This window comes from Falco peregrinus, chromosome 2 (assembly GCF_023634155.1).
Source record: "Falco peregrinus isolate bFalPer1 chromosome 2, bFalPer1.pri, whole genome shotgun sequence".
Classification (NCBI taxonomy): Eukaryota; Metazoa; Chordata; class Aves; order Falconiformes; family Falconidae; genus Falco; species Falco peregrinus.
The window spans coordinates 49,850,836-49,877,170 of record NC_073722.1 but is presented as its reverse complement, the minus strand read 5'-3'; the positions used below and the strand labels follow the sequence as shown (position 1 = coordinate 49,877,170).

The following is a 26,335-nucleotide window of genomic DNA, read 5'->3' as shown; positions in this document are numbered from 1 at the left end:
TTGTCCCCAACACCCACACAAGAACTATGTGCACAATTTTAATAAAACTCAGCTTCTATTGCTACAGGTAGCCTTAATTTTCTCCCTCTCCCTATTTGACTTATACAAACACATGAACCTTTTGGAGGAAATGCCTTTGGCAGCGCCCCGGAGGACACAGCCCCTTCCAATTAATGAAGCTGCAAGAATAAGATTGCTCATTTACTTCCTGGGAATTCAGACTAAGCAGTTAATCTGCACCATTTTTCAATCTATTTTGTTGTTCTTCTACTCATTCCTAGTTCTAGGCATTATCATCCCAAAACCCAACAGCAGAAAACAAGTTTCACTGGACTATGAACAGCACTGGAAGATGGGACTAAGCCCTCAATCCTTATGCCAGCTGAGCAAACATGCAATTAAAACTTGATTTTGTTTAAGAACCACCTGGTCAATGAAAGACAGAGCAAAACAATCACATAGGACAATATAGTATACTGTACTTTTAATAGTTTTTCTCTGAATACTAATTCATTTTTTTTTGCACTTTGACCTGTGGCAGCCCTGGACAATAGCATCTGAGTCCCAAGGGATGCCCAAGGATGAGCTGGATTTCTGACACACAAGCTTTTTCAGAGAGGAGGGCAGCAGTTTATCAATGCAGTGCAGAGGGCACCAGGGAATACAGCTCTTTTCTGTGACACTGGGCCACATGGCATTCAAAAGTAGCAGTATCAGGAGCTCCAGAAAATGACTGGGCTTGCAGTACTGGCATTTTCCCACTGCTCCAGCTAGCTGTATGCACATTAGATTTTCCACTGATTTTACCATATGAAGCAATGTACACTTCCCACCAGCTTCTATTCAAATCTTGTCTTCTCTCAAAGAAAGAACAAAAACGAGTTGCTACTGTCAATGGTTTACCATTCAATGTACAAACAGTTTAAAAATCTTACTTCAGCAGCCATAGAAATACTGGTTATAGAAGTGCTTACTTAAAGCACCTGATGATCCTGCAGCATCCTGGAGACCCGTGTCATGGGTGCAAAGCCTGCCAGTGATTGCCTGCTGAAGCTGGTAAGAGCCTTGCTGGATTTCCATGGGAGCAGGATCAGCCCCACTGTCAGGCAGTCACCACCTCTCAAGTTCACACTGCTCTAGAAGTCAGATTAAAATCTGGCTATAAAAGGCAGTATCAAATGCAGTTTGCATGACCAGCCGACTGCCTTGGACTGTGTGCTTTGGCCAATTATTTAAGGTTTCTGTCCGTCTGTAAGAAATAAGGACAGAAATGGTACTCCTGACTCTTCCCACCAAAGAAAATGCCAAGGTAGAGGGCTTTACAATCCTGTACCTGAAACCAAACTGCTATATTTTTTTGCCTTTTAATAATATTATTTTTTTAAGCAAATAAACAAGTTCTTTTTCTTCTTAAACCACATCTATTTATAGTCAATCCACCTTATTTTTACTAAAGATATCACTCCAGGAAATAAATGCTGATGATGTTTAGATAGGACACAATTTCCCATAAAAAACATAAATTATATCTGGCTTGCAAAAACTGGGGTAGTTGAAGCAGTGCTGATTTAAAGCCATTGAGGACCTGCCCCAGTGTTTTCACTACAAACAGATGACAGGATTCTTCTGTTGTTCTGCACTACAAGTCAGTGTTACAACCCCCCTGGGAGACACTAATTGAATCCTGCTAGTCAGCAGGCCATTAGTTGGCTCTGATGAAGACAACATGAATTTGTGTGTGTCCTTCTAAGGAAAGTAACAGAAGCAAATGAGGGTCTCTCTACTGAAGTTTTAGATAATGGCAATTAGAAACAGTGAAATAGCTTTTAATCCAACTATTTAGCTATACAGAAGGTTAGGGACCGTCTCTTTTTTTTTTTTTTTTTAATATGAAATACTATTGTATCAGGAACTTAATTTTGAAAAGCTTTAGCTTGTCTTCAGTACACATTACATTTGTAGCATATTCTAGTGAGTATTTTCACTGTATTGCAATTCAGCTTACCTGAATTGTTAGATACTTAATAAATAGTTTAGTCGTTCACTCAGAATTTGCTTGTCTTTTTTTCTATTTTTTTAATTCTGCTACTTTTTAAGGAGTGGATAGTAGAGGACAGAACTACTTTTTTTTTTTTTTTTTTTTTTTCCATCTATAGGCTATGAGTCTAATTGAAACACAGCTTCATGTAGAAAACATACCTGCAGACAGCACACACAAAACAGTCTGGGTGATAGGTTTTGCCCAGTGCTGAGACCACTTCTCCCTCAATGAATTCATCACAACTGAAGCACCGTGTGCCATAGAGTCTCTGGTAGTCCAAAGTACAGATGTAGTCTCCCTGTCTCACGAAAAATCCTCCTTGAGCCAGGTCACATCCACAAGCTGCAGGAAGAGAAAAGGCAGATTCAGAAGGCTGGAAAAGCAAGGCTCACTCTCTAAGACAATGCTGATTTTTCAACCTATGACCAGTATGGCTCCTAGTGGAGTATTTAAGCACTTCTGAAAAACACTTTTATAGTAAATTACATTAGTGATGTATTTTATACACTAATAGTTTGGATTTATTCCATGTAAAAAGATTAACCTCAGTGCAGAGGCTGCTAGCACAGATACATCTTTAGGACTTGAGTTCAGGGCTATCACACACAACATCCATCATATTTACTAAGTTAAATGAAATGCATAAAGGGTATAAACCTTCAAAATCTAAAGCACCAACATTACTAAGAAACATCTCTGACAGATTACAATTGTCTGATACTTCTCCTGGACACAAAAGTGGTTAAAATACTGCTCCCTCTAAACGTGTGGTCCGATGCGCATGGCAACTGCTGTAAACTTCCACAAGTTTACAAGATCCTATTTTTAAATCTGATCTTACACTGACCTGATTAACATCACTCACCAAGCATGAACTGGAGGGATCTCCAGAACCACTTGCTCCTATCAAAAGTAGAGTTTTTAATCTTATCTGTCATTTGTATATGTTAAGTGAAATCTGTAGGAAAGGGTTAAAGTTGATCAACCACAGGCTTGTGAGATTTTTCAGGGGCTTTCTCCACTGAAGCAGGGATAAAGCTAGGCTGGCATTTTGAGAACACATAAGATGGGAAAGGAGAGATACAACACTACGTATGGCTGAAGTCATACAGGAGTAGACAGAGACGTACAAGATGATCCTCACCCATGTTGACCAGGATCTTTGAAAACAGACTTGAATTGATTTGTAAGAACTGGAATTCAAAACGGTGATTCTGCTGCTGTGCTGACTACTACTTTAAGTCATAGCACCACACTTGTTATTATGTACTTCTGCTCCTGGGGTTGTGCAGCTAGGGAAGCACTTCCAGTAGCAAATGGTGCTTCCAGTCAAACAACACCGAACAGATGACTGCGGCAGTGTCACTACTCGCATGCAGCACACAGAAGAGCGGGAATTTTGCTATCAAATTTGGGTTGTATTTACAAAACACTGCAGAGCTCCACAGTGCCTTGGTCTAAAAATAGCAGAGGTACCTAAGTGTTTAAAGTTCAACACTGAGATTTTTGCTTAGGAACCTGAGAGTCCACAGGCACTTTGGGTTTTGAACATAAAGCCTCGCAACTCACACCAAAGCCTGTCTGCAATGCCAGAATCAGTCAGCTAGCTTATAAACTATGAGAAATGATTCCAGGAGGCATCCTCAAGGCACAAAATAATACATACTCGCAGCACAGAAACCCCAGGCAAGCACAGGATCCTAAGCATTCATTCAAACACACATCCAATCACCCATCCTTTTTTTATCACCTTTCTCACCAGCTGGAGACCACAGCACAGGAGGGAGGCCTGGCCTCAAAGTCCTCTTTAAACCCTGAGTGGACATTTAAATCCTGATCTTTCTCCCTGGAGGTGGCCCCAAACACTAAGTGACAAAAACCAGCAGCAATCATGCTGAAACTGTATTAGTGTATGACCAAGAACTGAAGAACCATGGGATAATTAACCTTTCTTGTAAGTCAAAATAATTCCAATCATATTGCATTTGTCATGGACAACAACTATGGATTAGTTGACTTACCTTGCAATACATTATTCATGTGCTTTATCTCACAGGCTTAACACTTTCACTTTAACATTTTTCTTCCTCACCCTTGCTCTAATTACTGCCAAGGACATGTTTTTTGAACAGACTTTTAAAAAATCCAGCATGACTTGCTGAATGAGTTTCTTTCAGTCTATGTATTTCATGTAGGCATGTACTGGTGTGACAGAAGGACAAAGTAGCTATGGATTTAAGATGATGCTGACCAGCATACTGAGCTGATACTAATGATGCACTAGAGCACTTAATTGTATCATACAGTGGTTTAACTTGCAGAGTGAATCGTAAGAGAAAAAAGTTAAAGGACATAATTAGGTTTTTGAGCAGGGAGGGGTTATGTCCCTATGGGATATTTCTTTATACCAGTAAGTGGCGCATCTTACTGCAGTGCAGCTGAACAAAGCCACCAAGAACCACTATGAGCTACAAGGCAGGCACCAACCTATGCATTTTGGTCTCTGCCATCCCAGAGGGACTCAGAGCTGGGCTTCCCTAACAAGAGTGAGACAAGGAGTTTAGAATGTACCCATAAATTACCTGCCACTGCTGTCACGCACTCATGCCACTACTCACCTGCTAAAATGAGTGGTAAACACAAGCAAACCTGTACGTTTCTACCGCTGGCATGGGTCCTTACGGGAGGCCAGGCAGGCCCAGTCTCACTGCTGCTAACAGGACCTCAAATGTGAGGTTTGGCAACAGCCCTGCCACCGGCATTTGGTGACACTCCTTCTCACCTTGAAGGCATCTGCCTTTCTCTCTGCTGTCACCCAGGTTACAATTGCTATGGCTTGTTGTGCATCACTCCACAGCAGTTTGCACTAATGCACTTAATCCTGGCTTCTCAGGAAAACCTGCAGTCAAACTGATCACCCAGAGAGAGACAGAAATACAAGATATCTGGACTGCAAAATGAATGCTAAGCTTGGCATCCTCTAACCAGGCCCCTTTCTGCACTGCCATCACTTCAGCCTCCCTGTACGTGAAGAGTGGCTGAACTCCGTAAGGAGGAACACAGATTGCTCCACATTCATTTGAACAGCAGAACGAAGATTGAGAATTGTTTTCTACCTAAGTTGTTCTAATACCTGCTACTATACTTTTCAATTAATATTAACAGCCTGACAGTCATAACAGGCCCAGCACAAGTGAACTCCATGCCAAAGTCATGGGTTCTTGTAGTGACTTTTTCTGCACACCACACTACGGTGGCATTCATACAAGAAATGAAATGGGCTGTGAGAAGGAAAAACAACTTACCAGCGTACCTGCTCCACAATACAGACTCAATTACTTCATTCCTGCAAAGAGCTATTTCAAGATACATTACTTTCTAGATAAACAGTGCTGTAAATCTCACCTACCTGTAGCTTTAGAGCAATAGATAAGATTGAAAAATTTAACAGGATGAGATTGTAATTAGGCAACTGACCAAGAAGGAGGTGAAGAAGGGGGAAGCACAGCACCAAGGAAGACTATTATATTAGTACAGTTGGTTAATGACTAAGGGAAACAGCAACAGGAATAACGTTCTTGCTACAACAGAGTAGACCCATGGCAATGAAGTGTGCCAATGACCCAAGGCCCATAGGCACTATCTGTGCAGAGGGGCATCTGGATACCTTGAGACATAGAGAAGGGATTTCCTTTAAATGCACAAGGTGAAATGCCTTCCATTCAAACAAGAGCAACAAAAAAAAAACTCCCTTCTGAGTGGCAGAAGGAAAGTCAGGCCTGCAAATATTAGCAATCACAGAACAACTGCAAGTCATTAATGCTTTTTAAGTAATAAGAAAGGATGCACTGGGCCAAGCAGGTCCCACAGAGCTAGCTAGTACTAAAGACAGTAAACCTTGTGAGCACCCTTCTAGTGCACAGGGTATAACCTGACAGTTACTTCCACAAGAAACTGATTCACGGCAGAGCAGGGCTATCAGGATGACCTACAGAAAGAAAGCCTGCTTTAAGACACAAGCAGAACTTGGCTTGTCTAGCCTAACAATAAACAAACAAACAAAAAAACCTCCAAACAAAACCCACAAACCACCCCGCCTTAGGAAACAACAGATATTGAAACATACATCTGAGGTTTAAACAGAGAGTTAAAGAAAAGATGACGAATTCGTCAAATGCAATGAGAATGCTGTCACAAGAACAAGTGAGGAAACTGGCCACAAATAAATGGAGGCTGCAAATTAACAGAAGTGTTTCTAACCATCACAGAAAAAGGCTGTGGAACAGCATCTCAGCAAGAATGAAAAAAGATGGAATAAAGGCCTCAGATCTCTATAGCTTTGGAATGAAGTCAGAGCAATATTAAAACTGGATTGAGATGAGGTTAAAATATTAACCTAAAGAGACTCTCTTTTAAAGGCTAATGAGAGAGAGAACATAGAACCATAAAAAGCATCAAATGTGAGACCACTTTGGATGAAATTCAGAAAAAAATATATTCATTTTTAAATTTCTTAGGGTTTGGGTACCTTAAATCAAATACCATCCATAAAATATAAATATCAACATTCAAAAAAACAGTTTTTCTGATTAATGCTTCTGATTAATTAAGCAGATGCATCTGTCATCCTCCACAAGATCAGTGCTTAGCAATCATTACAATATAACAAATACCTGAATAGTTTTATTCAGCGATTCCCTGATACCACACGGAATTTCAAGTCCTTGAATTCTCTGGTTACAGCACAAAATGCAGGGGAAACAAGGAAAGAAGCTCCTTATTTTTCACTGCTAATGCTACTTTCTGTGTAACACAGGAGTAGAAATAAACTGACATATAGATAGATCATAGTATACATTTATTTGGAACCAGTTAGATTTGTAATAAATTGAATGAGACTAGTGGCTGCCATGGTGCTGCTTCTTCAGAGATCTGAAAACCTCTTCCACTCAGCAAGGCTATTACATCTCCTGATGCACATCAGTATGACTACTGATTCAGTTTAGCGCAAAAATATTTTTATGGCACAGGATTTTAGTTTTCTTGAATATTTCTTTTACAAAGCCAGCCCCTTCTATGTTGCTAAAAACATAACTTGTGAAGGTTTTAGCTGAAGCAATTTTACATGTGCCATATTAAAGAAAAATATTTTTTCCATTACAGTTTTTAAATGAAAACGGGCTTTTCATGCAAAAACATTAGCTACATTGTAAAATATTTCTTCAGAGAAAAATGAAAAGATTTCAGACAGGCATAGCCATCACGAGTTGTTACCTGGATCAGTGGTATCTATTTTGACAAAGGTTTTCAGTGTTTTAGCATTCCAAGAGGTTTCAAAAATCATTTGTATCAAACCTTGATGCCACATCTGGCCCCCTAATCTCAATTCTCGTCAACGGTCATAAATTCTTCTAGAGTTCCCTCCAAACTGATCAGCAATAAGAAAAACTCCTAAGAAAAAGAGTCCATTAATGCATTTTTTGGCACAGAAAAATGAGCAGGGTAGGCTTTGTGCCCTTTCTTTGCATCTTGTTTTGGCACATGCTCATGACAGAGACCACGTACGTGACAGTTCACAGAGGTGCCACCCTCTGCAAAGTCTTTATATTTATTCATGAATGGAGAAAAATCTAGCTCATAAGTGAATCTGGAGCACAGGAGGAAGTCTTCATGGTTATACTCTCCTTCCTAACCACTGACGCTGCAGAATGGGGCTTTTCCACAAGCCAAATATTCCTCCTCTGTTCTTCACACATCATTTCACCACCAGCTATGCTCCACCATCCACAACCTGAGTCATGAACCCCCGCATGCTCCCGCACTCTTTGAACCATCTGATATGATTTAACTCAACATCCAGCTCACCAGAGGAGAACAGAGGGATTCCAGTTAAATACCACCTTGGATATTAAAACAGTCCCAACTTAAAGCTGAGAAGAGTAGCTCTGAAAACAGACCCATTAGCCATCCCTCGGTGAGATGCTGTGCCCCTTGCCTGCTGCTCACGTGGACAGAGACACTGCCCAGCTGGGATGATCCTGCACACCTGCAGAAACAAGTGACCAGCGAAACGAAAGCTGGAGAAAGTCTAGGCAGCATGTTTGAAAGCAACTACCAGATCTTACTCTCCCAGGACAGGAAGGAAATCAGCATTGTGTCACAGACCCACTCCTACTCAACACCTGTCATCCAAAACAAGTATCTGAAGGTAGGGTTATTAAAAGCTAGAAACAGTTTCCAACCATTACTGACGTTCACCTTAGTGAAGCAAGAAAATCATTGCAAACATAGCACTTATGGTAACGAAGGGACTAACACTAACTCAGCTGCTTGTCTTGGTATTACCCTGAATACCAAGGCAATGCCCTACCCTGAACTGTTACAGGCTGTAAAGGTAATTTTTAAGGCATGAACAAATAAGTGTTCTTCTTCTCTTATGCCATTTCACAGCAAGCCAGTACCTGGACTTACTATGGGACATGAGATGGAAGATTATCCACACCTTTTCTGAGGAGAGTGTACCTCAGGCTGGCTTCTCTGACAATTCACCAATTCCACTCAAAGCTGGTTTGCCTGACACCAAACTAATTCATATAAATCTTAGGAGTACCTCTGCTTGCTCAGAAACAGGCTACTTTTTTCCCCCATCCCTGTGCCTGTAACAGCACCTGGAACACTGTGTGATTTCACAGTCAGTCTAACTTCATAATTCTTTGGTGCCTACAGCCTATAAAAATGTGACCACCTGATGAACGTGAATATAAGTAAAGTCTATAGGACCTGACAAGATGCTTCCCAGAGCCCCGAAGGAACTGGTTGATGTAGTTGCCAAACCACTCTCCATGATACTTGAAAAGTCACAGCAGTTGGGTAAAGTTCCTGGTGGCTGGAAAAAGGGAAACACTTCACCCATTTTTAAAAGGGTAAAAAGGAGGAACCTGGGAACTACCACCCTGCCAGTCTCACTTCTGTGTCTGGGAAAATCATGGAACAGATCCTCCTAGAAGCTATGCTAAGGCACACGGAGGACAGGGAGGTGATTTGAGTCAGCCAGCACGGCTTCACTAAGGGCACGTCCTGCCTGACCAGCTTGTGGCCTTCTATGATGGAATGACTACATCAGTCGACAAGGGCAGAGCTACAGATGTCATCCATCTGGACTTCTGTAAGGCCTCTGACATGGTCCCCCACAACATCCTTCTCTCTAAATTGGAGAGCTATGGATTTGATGGGTGGACTGTTTGGTGGATGAGGAATTGATTGGGTGGTCACATCCAGATGGTAGTGTTCAATGGCTCAATGTCCAGAGATCAGTGACAAGTGCTGTCCCGCAGGGGTCCATACTGGGACCAGTACTGCTTAGCAGTTCATCAATACCATAGACAGTGGGCCTGAGTGCACCCTCAGCAGGTGTGTCAATGACATTAAGCTGTGTAGTGTGACCAACACACCGGAGGGGAAGGGATGCCATCCAGAAGGACCTGCACAAGCTCCAGAAGTAGGCCCATGTGAACCTCATGAGGTTCAACAAGGCCAAGTGCAAGGTCCTGCACCTGCACTGGGGCAATTCCCAGTATCAATACAGGCTGAGGGATGAAGAAATTGTGAGCAGCCCTGCAGAGAAGGACTTGGGGGTACTGGTGGATGAAAAGTGGGACATGAGCTGGCAATGTACACTCACAGCCCAGAAGGACAGCCATATCCTAGGCTGCACCAAAAGAAACATGGCCAGCAGGTCAAGGGAGGTGAATCTGCCTTTCTACTCCACAGTCATGAGACCCCATCTGGCGTGCTGCGTCCAGCTCTGGAACCCACAGCACAGGAAAGACATGGACCTGTTGGAGCAAGTCCAGAGGAGGGCCACCAAGATGATCAGAGGGTTGGAACACCTCTCCAATGAACAAAGGCTGAGAGAGTTGGGATTGTTCAGCCTGGAGAAGCGAAGGCTCCAGGGAGACCTTATTGCAGCTTTTCAGTACTTCAAGGGGGCTTATAGGAAAGATAGGGACAAACTTTTTAGTAGGGGCTGCAGCAACAGGACTAGGGGTAATTGTTTTAAACTACAAGAGGGTAGATTTAGATGAGATATAAGGAAATTTTTATGATGAGGGTGGTGAAACACTGGAACAGGTTGCCCAGAGAGGTGGGTGGTAGATGCCCCATTCCTGGGAACACTGAAGGTCAGGCTGGACAGGGCTCTGACCAACCTGATCTAGCTGAAAATGTGCCTGCTCACTGCAGGGGGCTTGGACTGGACAACCTTTAAAGATCCCTTCCAACCCCAACTATTCTATGATTCTACGAAAATAAACAGCAGCAACAGCAATTAATCAAGGCACTTTAAGCATGTTGCTATCCCACTACTGTATGTCATCAGTATTCCATCTGCACTGTATGAATATAAAATGCATCTCAGGTTTTCTTGCTGACAAATGAGCCTGCTGAAGTAGACTAATTTTTTGGCTGCATACTAGACCTGAAAATCAGCTGTGTCCTGAGAGGCCCAGGAGATGCTATGTTTGCTGTGCTGCTGTACACTACAGCAAGCTGTAACAGTAAAATGCACTGGTCTTCTTGTTATCCAAACACTGCTGTTTTGCTTTCAGCCTGCCAGACAATCAGGTGGTTTGCTTACATGTGATTGCATGTATGAAGTCTATTTTTTTTCTCCCATTTGTTGCCTGATGCAAGCAACCAGGCATAAATCCAACACAGGAGAGAGGCAGAGACCCTGAATATAAAAGAAGGAACAAAGATCCATTCATAATGTTGTTACAGAGAAATCAAGAAAAAGATTGCTGCTTGCTTAGAGCTACATCCTCAGCACTGCGACTTAATGTTCATTTCTAGTATTTTCCTCCATCCCTGAGATGAATGCTGGTGGTCACTAAAATCCCAAGAATGACACATAGCCTGCTGCTGACACAATTCTCTTTTGGCAACTAAATTGCGTGTCTCCATATGCCATTGCTGCAGCCTGGGACCCCATTCTCTGAAAGCCTATGACTATATCTGGAGCATTTCTCCTCGCCACTATGCCTATGCTGTGAGAAGCAATAGCAACCATCTGGCAAACTTCCACTGCTACTGATTTGAAGCAGTCTAAGCCCATGTCCAGAAGACAGCTGTGACTGTGATACTCCTTCTGTTGCATGGTCTGGTGCAGATGAGTCCAGACAAGCTTTTCATGATGATTTTGGGGAAGTCTTCCCCAGCTGGAAGTTTGCTGGCCATGCAAAGTCTGTATGGGAATATCATCTCACTCGCCCTCTTAGTCAATTCACACCTGAAGCTTCTGTCTATAGGTAAGTCAGCAGCAAGACAGCAATGATATATGATCCATATAATCCAATCACTCTTCCTAGGCAGAAGCAACCATATCTAAGTCTTTCCAAGCAGATGTCTGAGAAATCAAGAATACTCAAGCCTATCAGTCACCAGCAGTGTTTTATCTATAATATCTGAAATACCAGCTATAACCTCAAGGACTGGAATCTCACCTCGTTTATGTTACAGTCCAGGGCAAACAAAAGCAGTATGCAGTACCAGAGAAGTGTGGGCCAGACCTGCTGGCCCCTTCCCCAGCTCCCAACCAGGAACTGCAGGAAGGCAGACAAGTCAACCAAAGGAAAACCAGCAACTTTCCAGAGCGGAATAGACACAGAGAACCGTGGGAATATATCATATACATTGTACAACACTTGACCATGCATGTGTAGCATTGATAAATCTGTAAAGGACACAGGGTACAGCACATCTAATAAACTCTCAGGCTAGACTGGCCATGATACCCATAAATTAATCTGTGGAGTACAGACTTCAGTGCAGGAAAACCCTTAAGAGATTCAGAATGCTCTTATGAGACTCACAAAACATCAACAACTCAGGTATACTAATTAAAATAAAGGAGAGTTTGGGGAGTTTACTGTGCACTATGTAACTTGATTCCTCTAAGTAATGAGAGCTACACATCTAGTAATTTCTGCATCAGAAAGTGCAATTCCATTTTCCATTTCTCTTCTGGAAAACTGCAATTCCCAGTAGGTTAAAGACAGTGTTACTGCCCTATAAAAGCTCTCCTATAGTATTAAGGATAAGAGAGATTCCTCACAACACTATGTACGTGCCTATTCCATGCTACCGAAACAACCCTCAGAAAAACTGGAAAAGTCATCTCTTTTATATTGATTTATTATTTCAAGGAATAGATCTGGTTATTTAAAATTTACAAGCATGCTAAAAAGATTTAAGAAACAGAGCAATGTGCTTTAATCCATTTTCAACCTAATAGCATCTTCAGTGTTTAACACAGAATACAGATTTTATTTGCCAGACTAATTAAAAGTTTGCGCTTTTTTGCCTTTTTTTTTAAACATGTAAAGCAACAACATTAAATATTTTCTGATTTTTCATAATGGTGCTTTGAGTGTCAGTTACAGGTTTGCAAATTAAGCGTGCTTGCTCTGACTACACATAGATATGGCAGATGGTGTCATGTTAATGAGTCTCAGAAAGCAGGAGGTGGAATAACACCACTGGGGCAATGATGAATTTTATTCAACAACTCCTTCTGGGTCTCCATGCAGGCTTCACACCACCTTAGTGCACGGAAACACCCAGTAACTACTCCAGCAGGCTGGCTGTATCCCTCCTGTGCCCCTGTGTGAAAGACCACAATATGGACAGAGAGCCCCCCTGCATAAAGGCATCCTTGCACTGGTATTTTTCATGCGGGGAAAAGCTTTACCCTAAAAGAATTACAGGCTCTTCATGGGCATGACTTCCTCTACTGCGGGCTGAAATTATGTACTCTCAAACCTTTACATGAACAATATCTTTACTGCCTACAAAGATTACGTTACCATCCAAAACTTTACTTAATGAACATCAGGCATAATTTTTAAATGCATTCGGTTTTATCTCAGTTCTAGTTTGCTTTCAACCACTGTGATCTTTAGTACTCTCCAGCTGTTTGGTGTCTTTGTCTAAATCTACCTCAGCATTCCCAGCATGGTTAAGCACCTTGCCCAGGCACCTCTCTCTTCCCAGCTAGGAACCACCCTCCTGCAATGCAAACATCTTCTGCACGCGGCCGTATCTGCTGTTTGGATCATTCCTCACAAATTTCAGCAATTACTTCATCGAAAACCCTCTCCAGGTTTTTAATGAGCACTTCATTTTCTAGTATAACCTCTCAGTCTTGGGACTAGAGGGATGCAAATATGGAGACAACCAAGGCAATGAAAAGACTAAAGAAAAATATAATTAGTAAGAAAATAAAGCAAGAGTATTATGTAATATCTTTGGTATAAACACAGCAGTAAGCATGTATAGCTTTACTATACCCTAAAAACCTAAACCCCAGAATCTTTGTGCTTTAAATGAAATAAATCAAGTTGGAAAACAAAATTAACAGAATCTTGGCTTCCTGTGGTGGACAGTTAGTGAACCTTCATTGAAGGGAATTATTAGGAAGATATCCCTTTACCAGTACTTGTAACTGTGATTTCTCCCCTGTCCTTTCCACAACACTTTACTAATATTATGTAAATTAATGAAAGATACTCTTAAAAAAAATAATTCATTGGACTCCGAATGAAATATATGCCATGAAATAAAGCTTTCTGATGTGGCTGGTATATGACCAAGACAATGAGGGGCTGCAGAATGTGCTTTATGAATACAAAAAAAGGTTGAAACAAGAACGTGATTAAAACAAAAGAAAAATCAGCAATTACTTTGTGATTACGGTAGTTCACTAACTGACCAGAATTTTTTTCATGCTTTAACTATTGAGTTGTTTTTAGAAAGTTAGTGATTAATTATTTTAAAAATTTAAGTTCAAAAATACTAAAACTGCAACACAGAGCCATTAGCCACTGTTAAATTACTTTTGCACAGACAAAAGCGATTACTATGATTATTATCATCAAACTCATTATTTCAGCAAAATAAATGATTAAGCTACCATGACTTTGGTTAGTCAGCCCCAAACCTACCATAGTGTCCAAGCTAGACTCTGTGAGCATTGCGTCAGAAGCATAGTTTTCCCTACTATACTGAGTTAACATGATCTGGGATTGTTGCCTCCTGAAGGACTGGAGAAGTGATGGGCATGCTGCTGAGAGTGAGCGTCTGCTGAACCAGAGCCCCTGTGTTCATCCCCAGTGGCTAAGATACCACACATGCCATCAACTGCTACTACTTGGCCAAAAGCTGGGACTCAGAAACCTTACTAGTGAGCTTCCCGTAAATGACTCCCATTCTGAAATGTGAAACCTCTTAACTATGTTCAAACGCGAGTCCCTCAGATTACTCAGTGAAGCTTTTAACATATTTATATCCTAGCAGATGCATTTGATCTAACAAACAAATCACTCCTATTACCAAGTTACTTGATGTTTTTAACCTTTTCACCAAATACTGTGTTTTCGCCCATCCCATTAATATGGCTTCACAATAAATTATATACCTCTGGGTTGTGTTGTATGTTCTACTGAAAAAAAACAGAAGGTATAGAAGTGATATATCCATCCCAGGGCTTTTTCACAATTCCCAGGAACCTGCAGGCCCACAGGAATCAGAAACATTGACCCACAGAACCACATACCCAGCTCTAAGCTGGAGATGTGATATGTTCTCACAGGTTAATTAAACAAATAGGTGAAAAATCACAGGGAAAAGAATATACTTGAAACTGCTAGCCGTGCTGGCATGGAAGACTGCATGTGCTGCATCCGTAGCAAGACAGCAATTCAGGGAATTTTGATTAGGGGTAAAACAAGACAGACACATACATAGCAAAGCTGATATAGCACAGTGGTCTCGTTTTTAAATCTGTGGCTCCGACTGCAAGCTTACTTTATTTCATCAATACCAAACCAGTAAACGCCATAGATATGAGTTACAGTTCTTCTCGCATATAAGTAATCTTGCACAAAGAACAGCTTTTTGCAGGCTTGCATGGATTTCCCCATTAAGTAGGGTGGAGGCTGAAGGACTTTTGCACGCACTATTTGCAAATTTGCAAATGCACTATAGATTGTCCCTTATTTGATCTGCTACAGTGACTACATAAAACACTGCAAAGTACTTTCTGATTTTATATCAGCACCTAGAAACATTGGGCTTTGAAGCACACTTCCAGTATTTCCTAAATGCTGCATTTGACATAGGTTACTGCTACTTTGGAAACGCCAGGATGCTATCACATCACAGAAAAAGAAATACTGCCCAACGCTCCTAAAACAAGGTAATTTCTCTCTTTACGAAAGATCAAAGAGGCTACCCAGGATAACATAAACACAGCATCTACATCTCTCCTATCTACAATTCTGCATTAGTCTGTCTGTCTGCTGGCTCACTAAATTACGCTGTTGTAATTAAGCTCCAAGTGAGTGTTCGCCTAACACCATACCCTGTATGAGCAGCAGTCCTGACCTGACAGACAGCCTCAGAAGGAACTAGACAACACAGTTTGTGTTAATTTGATCATGTGAGTCATCAATATTTTATCACCTTTTGTTATTTCCCTTGGTGCTTCCATTACAGCGGTAAAAGATAGTAAGAGAATTTGCAAACATGGGAACTGAAGACCTTGAATTTTAACGAATAAAATCTTTACCATATTATTTCAAAGGCATCTATTTCTATTATAACTGCATTTTTATTAAATCCGATTAAAATGGGAGATATTTTGAAGTAAAGATTGAGTAAAAATTTGAAGTGAGGCTAGATGGTACGTTCCCTACAGCCTTTTACTAGCAGATTAGATGAGCACCTTAACAGGAAATAATATAAACAAACAGATATGAGTATAAACCTTATTTATAACTCCCACACACCTCTGTAAGTCCTATTAAACTCTGATACTGAGCAAAACTAGCAGAAGTTCACAGCATTGCTATTAAAAATTTTAATCTAGATGTGTGTCTCAATTCTGAATAATTGAATAAAATTCTATTTTTAAAACTTTTCTTAGAATTGTTTAGAATCATTACCTGGAGAATGTAAGAACTGGATAGGAATAAGTGATTTATACTAACTTTCCCTGGTTATATAATTTAATATAAATATAAAAGGCACCTACATATATGCTGTTACCACTATGAAACTCACAGTCCCCATAGGAATAATCAGAAAGCAGTATGGTAATATATAAAACTACCTTTCTACCCTAAAAAAAAAAAAAAAAAGAAAAAAGAAAACATGAAATGTCTCTGCCCCCTGAAACTTCATAATTTATCCAACACTACCAAGGAAATGGTTTCATATCGCACACGTATTCAAAAAATGTGAATTCCTCCACTGTACTATCATCTGTCACTGTTCAAGTCATTCAAACAGACTTCAAATACCTCTAGACTCCCTCTCTAGACCCTCTATACATTCTTTATGGGCTCATTATCAGTTTGTGGTCTCCATCATCATACATCTGTAAATACTGTGAGAAGGAACATAATTTTCTGCACTTTTACAAATATTTAAGGTTTTCTGATGAAGGCTTTGAGATGAATTCATGCAGAGGCATTCAACCTAAGCAGGCAGGCAGCCTTGCAGGGCAATGCAGCCAGCCCACACACAGGATTATCTGTCCTTGGACTGTCTTGCTGCACTAGACACTGGACACACGGCATCTTTCAAGGCACTATCTTTGGCAGATGAGGTGAGAGGGGGCAAATTGCACCGCTGAGTACCATCAAAATCAATGCACCACAGGGAGGAGTCAACTGTATGGTAAATATATTCCCAGGATCATCACCCTGGCCATGCGCAACAGTCCAGCAGCACGACAAGAAAAGGGGTTCAGAACAGGGGTCATGGCACAAAACTCTCCTCCAGGGCTGAAAGGAGGTAAGTGGTCGACTGACCAGGAGAACTCAGTATCATTTTTTTACTAAATGCTAACACAATAACTGTATTTTTAATCCACTGATTTGAGCACACGGTTAAAAATGCAAATCACATTTGCCTAACCTGATCCTGATTTCTTTCCCCCCTTTAATTTTAGTTAGTGAAATGTATGTTCAGTGCTCTGTTCTGTTCCTAAATCCTTCTCATGTAACAACACGGTAAAACCACGCGACAAAGCAACTTACGGTTCTTAAGTAACAAGTAAACCCCATAAACAAAACCAAACCAAACCAGATCCCAGAAGGATGCCAGCAAATTGATGGAAACCCTTGAAAAGTGATAGAAAAAATGATGGCATTTAAATAAAGGGGGGGGGGGGGGGGAACAACCCAACCATGCATGCAAAATTAGCACTTAGCAAAATCGTTACTAAGAAAGAAGTACTCCAAGAGCCCTGACACTGAGAAGCAGTTTAACCACCCATCTCTGACACTATCTCCCGTGCCAGCTGAGAGTCTGATGCATAGCTGACAGATGCTACCCTGCTCTTCCTTGTTAACAGTGGGGTTTTTTCCTCATTTTATCCAAGATCTGCTTGAAGCAAACAAACTCCTCCTTATCTCTTACAGACAGGTAGAGGCAATGCAGCTTCTACAGTATATTCATCACCTTCTTCTGCATGGGCATGGGAAAAAAAAAGCCTCTGCGCTGCCTAAATTTGGGATCAGTGAATAGTTTCAGAATCCGCTTGCTGCATTTGCAGGTGGCCTTAAAACCTCTAAAAGGAGATGCCCTATGAAGTGACAACATGGATGTATAATTGTGTCTTGTCATTCCGTAGGACTCGCCAGTGTTTTCTCATAGCTGATCTGTATAAAAGGTGGCTTGGATTTCATCAATATAATTATATGGAGTGCATACTGGTATGTTGCTGAGACTTCATGCAGGAGACAAGACTGCTGAGTAAAAAATTAGCTGCTCTCTTCCCAAGTTAGGTCTGAAAAACTAATTTGATAATAAAATTTGCCATAAAAACATAAAACCAAATGGTTTTAAAAGAGTTTGAAAAATGTACGTACAGGCTGTGTTCTGCTTTAAATACCATTCTGCTTCTGAATAGATGACTGAAATATTTGCTATTTAGGATAGTGCACTATGCTTGTTTTTCTTGCTGTGTTATTTTGCAAAGAACACAATTATTGAGCTGAACATTGAATCCTGTCTATCTAACTCATTAAAGACTGACTCAGGTATTGAATAATATATACTTAATCCCATGGGATTTATAAAAATATCAGTGTAGCTGACAGAAAATGACAGTTTTCTTTCTGATAGTTTCCTCCAAACTGGAGGAAATAGTCACATTAACACAGCTGGGACCACAGCCACGCTCGTGCTTCTAGGCTGTGCTACAAGGATTAATAAACCACTCTACTCACAGGAACAGCTGTCACAAACACTTACCTTTGCAAACAAAGCACTTAATATGGAAATATTTGTTCTGAACTCTCAAAACTTCTCCTTTGCATGGGTTTCCACAGTTATTGCAGAGAATTGCAGTACTTGATGGCTTCTCCAGTTGGCTATGTACAGCCTGTGGTTGTGAAACTGCAAGGGAAAACAAAAGGTAGAACCTTTTAAAGGCCATCATGTGCATATTCTGCGAGACCTACAAATAATGACAATTAACACCTTGGGCAAAACAATTCAAACAGATAAAACGGTTTTAACTTCTGGTATCGGCCAGCACAGGAGAAAAGATCTGCTAAAGGACTATCTGAGCCAAGCTTCTCATTTCAGAACTTGAAAAGCTCATGCCTGCAGATTTCAAACATAAATCAGAATTGCTTATAAAGGAAAGAATCCACATGATCAAGTCAAGAATTTCAAATAATGATTTGTTGCATTTTCTCTTCAGTAAGTCAAAGACTATAGATAAAAGCTATTGTTTTCATCCAAAATACCTTTTATGGGATTTAGTAACCAGTACGCTGTGAGCTACTGATCTTTAAAGTTCAAAGCAATTACCTTTTTAACTGATTTTAAGATAGAAATACACTTCTGTAGATGTTTTGAGTTCATACTTCTGAAACATTGACTTCTCTGTAAATACCACATACATCTGATCATTAAACAAAGGTTGCTGTCATTTTGTTAGAAAACCATGATTTCAAGAGATTAGGTTTATCCGGGTTAGTGAAATATTAAGTGATTTAAAAATTTGCTGCCATCTTGTGATGTAAATTAGAAATTGCATTTATTGGGCAATATAAATTGGCATGCCAATGTGTTATGTGTAACAGGTGAGATATGATGTTCTTGCAATTCTGCTGCAGTACTTGCATCATTTTTTTATTGCAGTGTACTTAGGAGTCTAGACAGCAAACATCAAGGCAGTTAATTATAAAGGAGCTGTACCATAACTCAATAGACTTGGCTTTTTGCTATGTGAAAAAGGACTAATAACAGGAAAATTATCAAGCATTTTAAGCATTTAACGACATTCTTCTGTGATGTGGCATGCTTACTCTAAGGTTGGATTGCTTATTTCAAAGTGATGGATTTAAAAAAAAAAAAAAAGCTTCAAAATAAACTTATTAATCAACCAGTCAAGATGAAGCAACCTCTCACAGGCCAATACTTTAAGTATGAATGGGAACCAGAATTGTTTCCCTTTAGGGTTTAGTCAAGGGATAATGCCACTGCTGTGTAACCATTTTCTTTCATTCACATTAAAAAAAAAATATAATTGGGAAGTAACTTTGGCCAGTCAGGGTTAAACTCAGACTGGCCAAAATCTTTCATTACTATTCCTATTGCAGTATCAGAGCTGTTATTTCAGAAAAAAAGGTTCTGAAAGAAAAAAAGGGGGAGGGGGTACCCCGCAAAATTGATTTTAATTAAAACAACAAAACAACAGTAATGTTACTTTTACCATAGGTAGGGATGATATAGAGAGGCAGTGATGGTACTGTCACTATGAACACATGTGATAACAGAGGATACCAAAATCAGCAATTGAGCATCATCCAGCTCTTGTTCTCCAATAACTGATCCTGCTGCTCTTCCTCCTCTATTCTCACCTCATCCCCACCGCAGGCACCCTGTGGTGATAGCCTAAAAGGCCTTTCCACATCCACTGACTTTAAGGGGTCAGTATTTCAGTGAGATACAGAGCCTCGCACCCAGACTTCCAGGGGAGCTTCTGCAAGTTTTGCCCAAACCAGCACTTCCTACTCCTGTAAGTAAAGTGGGCGTTTTCCCCAAGTAGTTACATGGGATAAAGCTGCCCACAGGCATTCTGCCTTGTCTGCTGAAATTACACATTCTGGGATTGTCAAAAAAGTCCTGCTCAAGGCAATGCGAACTTTGGAGCTATTACTGAGGCTCTGGTTATAATTAAGTACATCTCCAATAAAAACATCACAGCATGACAGGCCATTAGAAGTTTATAGAAAGGCAGATGCCCAAATTGACACAGAGCAAGTTGCACACATGGTTCAAGCCAATATGAGGGTCTGACTTATTCCTCAAAAGGAAACAGATGAAACTCTGAACTTTGCAATACTTAACTTTTGACATGAGAATTTCTCTTTACTGTAACCCTCCCAAAACAAACTACCCACCCTGAAAAAGAATCAATGCTGTAAGAATCTGAAACAGATTGTTTTCCTGAGTTAATTAGTAGAGCAGCTGCTAAAAGTTTTTAACTCTGGATAAAGAAGGTTTGCCCCCTCCAGAATTATTAACATGCATCACCATCTGTAGCACTTAATTCATGGAAGACTTGACTTAAAAAGAGCTGACCACACCCAGAAAAAAAGTTACATTTGAAATACAAAATTCTGATTTGAGTGATTAAATGTTTTACTCTCTTTCATGCTCAACTCTTCCCATGTCCAAGGCTTTCTGAACAGAAGCATCAGCTCCTGGCCAGTGCAGAGGCATGCAGGTGGCCACCATCTCGTGCCATGGTGTGTTGCACGGGCAGGGCAGTAACCTGGCCCAGGAGTCCCAGTTGCAGCCCAGAGCATGTGCTGGACGGACCCAGGGGCACTGCTGCAGAGCCCCAAGGGCAGCCCTCCACACCAAACATATCTCATTGTCCTAAAGTGAAAATATTGTCAAATTTCTAGAGAATATTTCATTTTTCTGTTTGCTTTCTTGCACCTGGGAGTTCCATGCTGCACTTACTGCAAAGCTGCAGAAAATTGTTGCTAACTGAAAATTGCTGCAAAGTGGCAGAAAACAGAAAGTTCTGCTTTTCACAATGGATGAAGTCTCAGCATTCACAGCTACAGGGCAGGATGACATCACATGTTTCCTTCTCTTCAGGTCTCTGGATCAAGGTTTATAATTCAAAAAAAACCCCAACAACTCAGCTAAAAAATAATTTAAAATGAAAAGATGTAGTATTTCTGTTGGAATTCTTCCATTAATCTTGAAGAAACACAAATCATATTTAAAAATATGCGTGGTTGTCAGATGAAAAGTTTTGCTCTTCTCTCAGTTCAGAACTAAGCTACTCAGTATTTCACAGAAAACCCCAGTGGGAATACAGTGCCTTTGGGCTCATTATAGAACTGTGCTTCTGAAGACAGTTTTAAATACTTATTCCTTCATCTAGCACAACAAAATGATGTGATTAATGATATCTGAAGTTCCAACATTTTAAAACATATTCTGCTTTTTGTTGAAATTGCAACTGCTGACAATTTTGAGAAATCAACTGTATTAGCGAACTTCACATTTTAACTCACATTTCAAATCATATTAAGGAAACATGTTTACATGATAGTTTTCAGCATTCTACTTTTACACCTTTATGTATCAGAACCAGTCTTTGAAGCAGCAGAAGGTACAATCAGCATATTTAATGAGTGAAACATTGAATTACTGATGGAGTGTAAAGACCTGAGTCTACTCATCAGCTCATAACTAAAGAGCTCATTAAAACTTACATGCTTACATTATACCCCGATTTGCAGAATTTAATGAAAACAGAAATTTCCTTTTTAACTCTAAATTACTTCTTCCTAAAAGAAATACAAATGAATGCCTGATTCTCCAAATTTCCCTCTCTCCCAGACTGCATTCTGCTCTAGCAGAGATATCTCCACAATTCTTAAACCTTAAAAAGATCTGACTGCACTTACTTTTTGACAAGGGCAAAAAATGGCAAGAAACGAACTAGCAAACACTTTCCACAGCACATCTTTGGTGTGCAAGACCTGTCTGCTGGGGACATCACTTCCAATAATCTTGTTGAATGTAATGTTCAGTGCTCACATATTCCTGATGTCAAGACTCAGACTCTCTCCAACAGGTTACACAGTATGTAATTCTGCAGTTCTGGATCAAGTAGGGTTTCTTGAATTAGCAATGGTTTGTTAAAAAAAGTTGTCAAGAAGCATTCCTCAGATTTACTTCTATACTGCTTGCTTGAGACACATGCACTTGTGTTAAGTATCACAGGGAAGAGGGGACAGTGTGGTATCACTTGTTATCAAAGCTGCACTACACAATTTATGGCAACTATAAAGTGATCATAGACTCATAGAATGATCTGGGTTGGCAGGGACCTTAAAGATCACCCAGTTCCAACCCCCCTGCCATGGGCAGGGACACCTCCCACTAGACCAGGTTGCTCCAAGCCCCATCCAGCCTGGCCTTGAACATTGCCGGGGATGGGGCATCCAAAGCTGCTCTGGGCAACCTGTGCCAGTGCCTCACCAGACTCACAGCAAAGATGTTTTCAGTGTGCTTGTAACTTCACCAAACTTAAACCTTTACACATACATTATTCACATTTGGTGTTCTTGAGCTCATTTATTCAGGGAAAATTTCAGACAAACTGTTTTAGCTTTTTCTAAAGGTAAGAAAAAAGGACAGGGTACAATGTATTTTTTTTTCAATGTTAAAAGCAAAGCATTAACATCTTGGTTTTGGAAATATTTGGAGTAAAGGCTGAAGCCTGACAGAGATGGGCGCTGTGACAGATACATTTGATCCATGAAAATCCACAATATGTGGTCAAAAAAACACTCCCTTTGAATAAGCACAGCTCCTTCAGAATTGCTAGACTAAGTAGGATTTAACAGCAGCGGGGACCAGGATGAGGTGCCAGCGATGAGGATGAGATTTGGCTGAGACAGGAGTGTTTTGCAAGCAGCACAAGACAAGCTGATGGCAGTGGTAGATGGGAGAATGTTTGCAAGTCCCTGGTCACGCTCCACTCCAGAGACCGGCATGGAAAATATCACCTTCATTCTGCTGTGAGCAAACTGATGAGAGAGATCAAATCCTTGGTAAAAGATCCCATCTAGGACCAGTCCACGTGGAAGATGACAAACCCCTTTGCTATCAGGCTGACAGCCAAATGAGAGAAATCTTCATGGCAGATTACAAGCCTGATATGGCCAGAAACTGCAGAATTTGACACAGTCCTAATGCTTTTTCCAAATCAGCGTATTTAATTTTAACATAGTGTAAGAATCCATAGAAGCCATCACGGAGCTTAGAAAGCACGTACTGAAAAGTCAGGAAGTGCCATGCTTAAGGACATGCATTCAATCTTGGATCAAACCTCAAATACAAAGTTTAATAATGAAGACTTTCACCTGCTTTGTTCAATAGATGGATACAAATAAGGCCACATACCCCATTTACTCCACATTACTTAACCATGCTCTAAAAAACATTTATTAGATTTACTTTTCTTGGTGATTACAGAAGCCTGAAATGACAAAGGGCCAAATGACAATTTAATAATAGAATCACAGAATCCTAGAACGGTTTGGGTTGGAGGGGACCTTCAAGATCACCCAGTTCCAACCCCCCTGCCATGGGCAGGGACACCTTCCACTAGACCAGGCTGCTCAAAGCCCCATCCAGCCTGGCTGTCTTTGATATTTAGTATGGACGTTTTAAAGAGGACTGTGAACTAAACTAAGGTGTAATTTGAATGGAGAGACAACATATATGTGAATAAACATTTTGTTTCTGAAGAACAAGGTTTTGTAATCCAAACAATTACCACTCGATGCAAGGAAAGTGTTAATTCCTCACCAAGGTTCCCCGGTGGATAGGGGAGAACCAGAGCCTAAAGGACACAGTAAAAGGAAAAGAATTGGGCTCTGTGCCTGTGTGACCTCCCCTGTTCATTTTGTGCGTTGTGTTTTGGTTTTTTTCATCCTGTTCTGGGGGTTTGGGTTAAAAAAGTGTAAGTGTTTCATTTCAGGCTCATACAAATATAGTCTCATTTGCCTTCAACAGCACCCTTCCAGAAGCAGAAAAGCTACTTCAATTTTCTTTAGCAACTATCTGTATTACTGGCTCCTCTATAAATTCACCAGGAATGTCCCTTCTTCACAACCCATTACATTCACTTCATGAGATGAAAACATTTGTTTGAGAAAAATACAAATATCAGAAAGACATTAATACTTAAAATTATCTATATCAGCTGTTTAGTTCATAAAAAATGTTCAGCTTTTTCAACAAAGGCAAAGGCCACATTCCAACTCTGAACCAAAAATGCACAGCTCTGACAACTGGTATTATTCTGCATAAATTAGCAGAAAATTCTCTGTTTTGACACTGAAACCTTTCATCTCTATAGCTAGAGGTGGTTACTGAAAATCAAAATAAATGAATATGCGACTCAAATGCCATTTACTCACTAAGTATTTGAGAAACAGGGCATAAGTACTGATTGCCGAAATGCTGTGCCAAGTGATTTGGGGTGGGTGTTGTTCACAGCAGCCCAGAGGGGAATTAAATTTGCAGTCCTCTGTGAGCAGGATTAAAGGAGAAGCAGATGAGTGCAGCAGCACCCGGCTGGAATTAAAGATTGAAGTTCAAGTTGTTTTTTTGCCAAACCCTACTTGCGTGGCCTTAGTCAAAACACTCAAGGTTGGATTTAAAAACACCCAGATGAAAGTAAACGAAACAAGCTTTTAAGTGCCTCTAAATATCCCATGAAGCATTATTCATGGGTTTAAGTGCCTAAAGCTGGCCCCTGCTCCTTCCCTGTCTTGTATCCGTGCGTAAAATGGGGTGACTAGGAGTTCTTCCAGCGCTGGCGATGGGGTAACAACAACATAACACAGGAATAAGTAATACAGTAACACATGCAGTGTTCAGAGAACTACACGGTGTGAGCTATAAATTTACTTTAGATAAGGGGGTTGTTTTGGTGGGGTTTTTTTCTCCAAGAACCGATGATGATTCATTATAAAGCCTTGTGGGGGGCCTGAGACCTCAACGGTCCATTCCACAGAAAAGGATGAGAAAAAGAGTGGTTTTGAAATAGGAGCTCTACAAGCTTTCCCCATCCATCCTTCCAGCTGTGCTCGGGAGCAGGGAAGAGCAATTCCCCAGCCCCAGCCGTGCCCAGCCGTGCACTCCGGTGGTCCAGGCACCGGGGCAAGAAGGAGCACAGTGTACCCAAATGGACGGGCACCAAACCTGCCCAAGGAGCAGACATGTTAGATGTCCTGCAACAGTAACTAGTGGTAACCTGGTTTACCTTATTTCTCAACTAGCAGCTCATGTTAAAGGCTGTTTCAAATGTATTTGCATGCTTACGATGTCTTTTCATTATAACACAATTCCTTTTCTTGCATACATCTCACAAAAAAAAAGCAGATCACTAGGATAAAGGGAAAGTTAGAGAAGTTTTGCCTTGAATGTCCATATCACATAGTCTCTCAAGCCCTCCCGCTGGCTGTACAGAGGGCTCACCTGTCCCCACGCCAGCACACGCGAGCTCATTAGCTTCCCCAGCGGGCTTTACTGCACCAAGCAGCTCCAGCCGCTCCCCCAGCAATGCTTGCTGCTCTTTCCTAATACCTCTGCTGTGGCTCCTCCAGCAAAGCACTGTGGCTGCTTCTCCCCTTAGCTCCTATACAATCAGACAGGCAATCCAGCACATTCAATAAATCTTACATCAATAAATCTCTTTAATTGAATTAATTTGTACAGCCTAAAACCACAAAATAACATGGTTCAAGAATTCAAGAATCACGGTCCTTTTTGAAATGTTCATCTGCTTCTACTACTTAGAAACAACAGCTTTTACAGTGCTTTTCCATCGGCGCGAAGGAAAGGATTGCATACCTTTTCCAGCACTTCCTATGGATCATAATCAGAACAGAGACCTATAGCTGATGCAGGACAGCAGGCAGACAGCACAACTGAAGGAACCTCTGCTTTTACTGCTGATTACAAAGTTTATGGGACCAGAGGCAAAGGAGAGGTGTTATCCAGCAGGATATGGATACAACCATACCGAAGAGACGCAACACAGCACAAGTACTCAGCCCACAGGAGCTCCAAAACCTACCGTTTACTCAGTGCAATATTCACATCACATAAACAAGCCCAGCATGAGCTAACCTCCTGCCCCCATTATCATAATGAAATATTTACCAAATCCAA

At 40.8% G+C, this 26,335-nt stretch overlaps 1 protein-coding gene across 9 annotated transcripts in view; it reads right to left on the bottom strand.

The window, feature by feature from the left end:
• The window catches only part of ABLIM2 (actin binding LIM protein family member 2), a 144,837-nt gene that overhangs the window by 86,316 nt on the left and 32,186 nt on the right, over positions 1–26,335 (bottom strand). For all 9 annotated transcript variants that reach the window (XM_055796832.1, XM_055796823.1, XM_055796825.1 and 6 more), the window contains exons 2-3: positions 18,359–18,502; positions 2,200–2,383 (exon numbers count right to left, since the gene is read on the bottom strand). In XM_055796832.1, coding sequence (XP_055652807.1) covers positions 2,200–2,383; positions 18,359–18,502 — 328 coding nt within the window. The remainder of the gene's footprint in view (positions 1–2,199; positions 2,384–18,358; positions 18,503–26,335) is intronic.